Below are 6,832 nucleotides of genomic sequence, written 5' to 3' on the forward strand. Positions count from 1 at the left end.
TGAAGTTACCTGAAATGAAATACCAGGGTGATTCCTTGAGTCGCTTAGACATGTTTACCTGATATTCTTGGCTTCTATCCTCCCAGTTGTTTGATCCATTTCCATATCCTCATAGGCATTTTCCCCCTTTTGAAGACTGGAAATCATAAACCAGAAAGCCCTGTCCATAACAGCTGCATTGAGGTCATTTACATTAGCTGGTTGCAGGTGGAAATCTCCTTCACAGAGCCCTGAATAGAAGGTTGTAAAATGTGGCCTTTGAGGGAGCCAGACCATGCCAGCCTTTTGTATAATTTATCATCCACAGACCATGTTAAGGTGCTTTTGATCTTTGACAGCAATATCTTTCAAAGTGATGTGGTGCTTATATGTAGCCATCAGTCCTTTTTTAGGAATTCTAGTATCCTGCTGTTTTCAATGGTGGGGAGAAGGAATATTCAAGATGGCACAGTGATGGTTCAATTTAACTGAGAGATCTTAGATCTTGTGGAAATCCAACTGTGAAGATTAAATGAGAGAAGGTATGTGGATGGTGTTTCGAAAAACATCACACTAATCAGATCATGATAATAAGACATGGGATGTGGGAGTGGGTGGGTTCGTGAACAGGGGGAGGAGGGATGGGTTAGGGGTTTTCGAAGGGGAAACGAAGGGGAAATGAGGAAAGGGGATAACATTTGAAATGTAAATAAAGAAAATATCTAATAAAAAATAAAAAATAAATAAATAAGGTAGTAATAATAATAAAAAAAGATTGTTTCCATCATGCCATATCTGTCAAACCCTTGGCTTCACCAACTCTTAAATATTAATTTTCCTTTGTCAAATTTAGAAAAGGGTCTTACTAAATATTAGCTATAAGTAGTTTTTAAACATGCACTCACACTTTTGTACTGCCTTATACTCTACCAAGGAATGTTTCACAGGCACAGAATGAAAACCTTGGTGTCATTTAGAAAGTCTTCAGAATTCATAGGGTTTCGTGTGTGGAGATGTGACGTATTTCATCCCTCTGCTGGTCTCTGGTCATCTCATACCAATTCAGTCTTTCCCATCAAGTCTCTGCCAGGCTTGGCTTTGTGATTCAGCTTCAAAGAAACCCCAAAGTCAAAACAAAATGGTCACAACTGCTGACTCGTGCTTTTTAAACATTTTAAGACATTTTTAAAGTCTAGTATTCACAGGAAGAGATGGTGCTGACCAGAGTTGGGTCTGAATTACCTCAAAATACTGGCAAAGATCAAGAAACTTTTAGTGTATACGAGCCAAGTTATAGATATCTAGAAAAAGATTACTTTTCTAAAAGCATCAGAACAAATCTCATTTAACAAATTGTTCAACTAAACTGACTTGAGCCATTAGTTGAGTACTTAACATGTAATAAGAATTTTGTATCTCTAGTCGATAAAAATAAAACAGTGATCTAATTTATATTTTTGGTTTTTAGTGGATACTATGAGATTTAAAAATGTAGGTGCATTTTTTTTTGAGCAATGAATACTAAATGTGATTTTGGACTTGTTGCCTTTGAAGTTCCTTTTGAAGATCTGCCATCAAGAAGGGAAGGTGTCTAAAGATTTTGCTTGTTAAGTTGAACTCAGTATTTTCAGAACTTCATTATAAACTTTCTGGAAAGTGATTTTTTTTTTTATCACGGGAATGCTGACACATATGCTAATAAAAAACCAATGCAATGGTCTTAATTATATGTTTGTGCACGGACTGTGCATAATAGCTGTATATTTGGTTTGATTTGGGGTGATAATTTTGCCAGAATAAGCCTCTGACTTGGGTAGTGAACAGTCAATCTGATCCATTTGTGCATTGCTCTGTTGATGGAATTATTTTTACTTTTCTTGGAAAGCTTAATTATGCCTTTCAAATATGATTTCATTTAGATCTTTTTATGGTTTGCATGTCTGAATGCTAATAGTAATCTGATATTTATAGAGAGCTGAGTTTGAGACCAAAAGTCAATTTTTAGTAACTGGAGGATATATGAATAAATTGCCTCCAAGCAACATCTAAAATGGTATTTAAACTTAAAATGACCAAATAACTTTAAGATTTTAAAAGTTAATAATAGCAGGTTTTTTTTATAGAACTGACACTACTAGGCCCTTTAGCAGAAGTTATTAAAACCTACAGCCCTGAGATATTTTATTAATTTTAATACAGATAATAAAAAGTAAAGCAATAGACATGCTGTGTGTATGTAACATACTAAGGAACTTTATGTTGAAAATACATTAGCTACTCATAATGAACACAGAAAAAACATTTTGACATTTTGAGTGTTTAAACATTGGCACATTGATTGTAATGTTGGGCTATGGATAATTTGTCTTATCTCTAGGGATGATTTGGTGTTAAGATTAAGTCATTTCATTTCTTAAAGTTTGACTGTTACAATGATTTAAATTACATCATTGTTGTAGTGATCATGAAAATGCTTTAAAAGACGTTTCCTTTAGGGACATGTAGAACTCTACAAAGTGCAAAGTTCTTATAAAAATATAGCTGGTTAAGTAATGGTAGATGCAATTCTTTTAGTAATAATGTAAATTAGATTTCAATTTATAAACTCCTTGGTACCATTTACTTCTGATTAGAAATTCTGGTGAGGCAGCATGTGATTATTGATTGTAGCAGAGAGTGTCAGAACAGTAGAAACGACTAACAGTGATGGCTGACTACACCCAGTAAGACCCAATGCTGTTAATGGCCCATAGACCATGTAGGGATTTGTTTTTCCCCTAAAATTTAAAAACTCTTATTTTTCCAACCACACATAAATTTTTGAACTCTGCATTTCTTTTTATTTATTAAACACCTGTAGATTTCATTTCTATTTATTTATTGTATTACCTGTAATGTGTATGGTCTCTCTGGTCCAAATGTATCAAGTGTTTACAGTGGTGTTGTCTATGGAGGCCAGAAGAGGGAGTCAGGTCTTCTGAAACTGGACCTACTGTTGTTGAACCACCATGTAGGAACTGGAAATCAAACTGGGTTCTCTGAAAATACAGTGCTCTTAACCACTGAAATATCTCTCCAGCCTCACACTTGTAGATACATATTTTTTAAAAAGTTGGTATTACTTTTTCAGAGAAAAAAAAGAGATACTCTTCAGGCTCTGCAGTTTTGAACACATCCACATGATCTGTAAAACGCCAACATTTTATTAAATGAATAAATAATTGGATAGATAAACATGGATATTTATTGACTCAGTAGATCATATGAGCAGTACTGTTTGATAATGAGTAGAGAAATAGCTAGCTATTATCCTTTTACATATTAAAATGAGTTGCTAAAAAATATCCTAAAAGACAACATCTTTGGAAATAAAAAGATTACAAAGAGAAACTAGAGTAAACTAACAACAAAACTAACTAGTGAGAGTAAACTAGTAGAAAAACTGACAGCCCTGTTTTGTTACTGTTTTGCCTTAGCTATTTATAATTCTCTTTTCAGTTTATTCTGACATTCTTATGGTAGAGGTAGAAAAAATCCTGGTAAAAAGACAGTTACAAGAATATTGGAAAGAGGGCTAATTGCAGGTCTTACCTAATTTCAAGAAGAAGAGTAGGAGGAAAAATTTTTAAGGATTTGAGTGTGAATAACACTTAACTGCATATAAATAAACCAAGTATGCAATACTGTGTTAAATACAGCCAAAGCAATTTACTACTATTTTAGTAGATTATATTCCATTATACAGTGTCAATATTGTTAGCCAAACATTAATGCTAAATTTAATCTACTTTTAAAAAACTTTCATAGAACTTCTAATTCACTGTTCTTTGGAGATAGATTGGGCATTCAAAAGTCACGGCACCTCTTTACATTATCAGTGTAAAGATGCAATGAGACTTAATTCTAAATGTGAATTAATTTCCCTGTCTAGATTTCTTGCCTTTCAAACATCAGTCACTCTTGAATGCCCAGAAGATAACGTTTCAAGTATATTCAACTAAGAAATAAGGGGTGCATTAAAACAAAATGACAAAAGGCTATCAATGAAAAATTATTGTGCTAAAATAGAATAATATCAAAGTACTGTGACTTACTGACCTATTTAATCAGAATATGTGGAAGACTCTTTTCCACCCGTTCCTGTAGCAGTATGGTTGAAGTGGGAAGTGACAGAGCCCAGGAAGGAGTTCTGCCCATTTGTGTTCCCAAATTCGCACCAATAAAGACTGTAGTCTAACATCAGGTGGTTAGAACAGAGACAACATTTATAAGAGCCCTGTTTGCAATATAATCTTCTTTTTAAAGAAAATGCCTGAGCTAGCCACCTATAAAAGAATGAGATTATGTTGTGATACACTGGCAAGGCAGGAAGATATAGTAATGGAAATCCCATCTAGTATTTAAACTGACAGACATTGCTCATTCTACAATGCTAAATGAGAAAAATCAATATCCAAAAGTATTACAAATTTGTTACATCTATTGAATTTCTAACTGCATAGGAAATAAAAGAACAGAAGGAAAAAGAGGAAAATCCTAGTAGCATTAGCAGTGGGTGTTTATTTAAGTTTTCACATTTACATTTTTAGTCTTTCTAGAATAAGCATATGTAATTTTATTCCTATGTTATTATTACTGTAGTATGACAGGGCATTGCACTTGTGCAATCTTGCCATGACTTCATTTTGCAAGTGCACAATGAGGAGCAAAATCAAGCACTTCTCCTTTAGGATTCATCATTGGAGTGAAGGGACTCACAATTACCGTGCTCCAGCTCAGTTCCTTACCTCACAGTAAGCTTCAGGTGCTTCCAAGTCACTCAGAAGGAAGTGCGGGGATAACAGAAGATCTAGGAAGGTAGCTTCCCAGAAAGAACAGGTTCAATTTGACCTCCCTCTGCTGGCATTCTCAAAGCATCAGAAATTATCTCTTTTGGCTCTTTTGCAGTCCCAACAGTCCCTACATGGCTTAAAACTTAAAGACAGCGTTCCTACTTAAAATTGTTTTACCAGCACAGGATTGCTGTAGCTCCTTAAGAGATACTAGCCCTTTCCCACAGGCAAGTGTTGAAGGCACTAATCCCAAGTCCTTGGGGGCACAGTGTGGGAAGTACACCGAGAGGAAGAAGTCCCCTCCCCATACCTCCCACCCGGAGCGGGAGAGACAAAAACAGGATTTAGTTTTGAGCAAAAGGCAGACTTTTCATTGAGGATTGCGTTTAACTCTGAGATTAGAGTACACTTGGAAGCTATGGGGTGTGGGGCGGGGGTTTCCAGAGCACCCAGTGCCAGAGTGCTGTGGGGATGGTGACAAGGGAGGGAGGGCAATCCTTCTCTGAGACTGCATTTTGAGAGTTGGTCAGGCCCCAGAATCACTCACTTCCTCTTTGTTCCCCTAACTAGTCTGAGAGGACCAAGCCCAGGCAGAACATAAGGAACCCAGAGAAAGTTGCACCAAGAGAGCTCCCCTGGTCTCTGCAATAGGTGTGCTCACCTGCGCTTGCAAGAGTGAAGCCCTTGCTGGAGATGGCATGGGGCAGGAACTAATCGTGCGAGAGAAGACTGCTCTGTTTTTATTATTTCTACTTTTGAAAGGAGCAAGGAAGAGAGATCCGACTTTAGAGAAGCTCAGTAAAGGTCCGTGAGGAGCGGACCAGTTTCCCACACCCTCCACGCAGGAAGCTTTAACCTCCTAAACCCTTGACCTCCGGAATTCCCAACCTGCCCAGCTTGACCCTTATTGGGCACGATCCCCCAATTTATTCACTGCAGAGCTGCCATGAGTGAGGATTTCTCAAACCCAGGCTCAGAAGGCCAGCGGTCCTTCTGCCTTTCACACGCATCCCGCCAAGCAAGATGGGGAGGGGGAGTGTCTCTTTGGCTCACCCCTCCCCTCTCAGCTGGCCTCGTTTTCCTCCTTGCTCTGCAGGAGCTCTGTCATGAAGGAAATGTAGACGATGGCCAAGCGGAGGGTCTCGATCCTGGACAGCCTCTTCTCATAAGCGAAGGTGGGCACCTTCCTGCGCAGCTGGTCGAAGGCCTCGTTGAGGTTGAACATCCTCTTCCTCTCGCGAATGTTGGCGGCCTGGCGCTGGGCATAAGTGATGACTCTTTTCCTTTTGGGGCGGCCCAGCAAGGATGCTACTCTGCCGCGCCCCTCTGCCTCCTCTTCCTCTTCTTCGGGGTCCTCATAGTCCACTTCGCCCGCCTCTACTTCCTGATAACTTTCATCAAACTGAGACAGCCTCCTAGGTCTTCCCTCTCTGAACCCCAGGGTTTGGTCCCCAAAAGGGACCCCAGGTGGGAACTCGCAGAGAAGAGGATGTCTGGGAGAGGCCAGGGAGAGATCTGCTACGAAGTTCAGCACGGTGGCATCCAAGCAGCTCTCTGGATAGGTAGCCATCACTCAGTGTCTTATCTCAACGATTTTCTTGCAGGAATGGCATAGCTGCGGATGGGGCTCCTTACTGGCCTTGACTCTTGCTGTGTATCATCACCAAGCGCAGGGAGACATTAGTATTTATAACCAAACTAAAAAGGATTATGAGCAGGGAGAGAGAAGGCTAGGGCAAAGTCCCTCTTCTGTAAGCTGATAGAAGGTGACAAGTTTAAGCACTCAGGAAGGCTCAAGGCGGCAGGCTTCCCGTTTCTAAGATACTTTTCCCCCTTGCTGCAGCACCCCCTCTGCAGGACCGTTCCTTCTTGGCAGCAGGACCCAGTTCTTACCTGCTGTGCTTCTTATTTTTGTCTCTGGTCTCACCCCTGTATCCATTCAATGTCCTTCTGGTTCCTTATTCCGTGCGGGTCTTTAATTTCAATTTGGCTCTTCAAAGCCACAATCTTTCCACAGCGAT

At 39.3% G+C, this 6,832-nt stretch overlaps 1 protein-coding gene across 1 annotated transcript; it reads right to left on the bottom strand.

Moving 5' to 3' along the window:
- Window positions 1–5,874: 5,874 nt before the first annotated feature.
- Ferd3l (Fer3 like bHLH transcription factor) lies at window positions 5,875–6,381 on the bottom strand. The gene has a single exon (XM_052184820.1). The coding sequence runs from the start codon at window positions 6,379–6,381 to the stop codon at window positions 5,875–5,877; it is 507 nt and encodes a 168-aa protein (XP_052040780.1).
- Between the last annotated feature and the right edge of the window lie 451 nt (window positions 6,382–6,832).

The sequence above is a fragment of the Apodemus sylvaticus genome, chromosome 6 (assembly GCF_947179515.1).
Source record: "Apodemus sylvaticus chromosome 6, mApoSyl1.1, whole genome shotgun sequence".
In the NCBI taxonomy this organism is placed as follows: domain Eukaryota; kingdom Metazoa; phylum Chordata; class Mammalia; order Rodentia; family Muridae; genus Apodemus; species Apodemus sylvaticus.

Bases quoted from the DNA above. Each gene is read 5' to 3' on its own strand.
- Ferd3l (XM_052184820.1), bottom strand. From the start codon at position 6,381: ATGGCTACCTATCCAGAGAGCTGCTTGGATGCCACCGTGCTGAACTTC.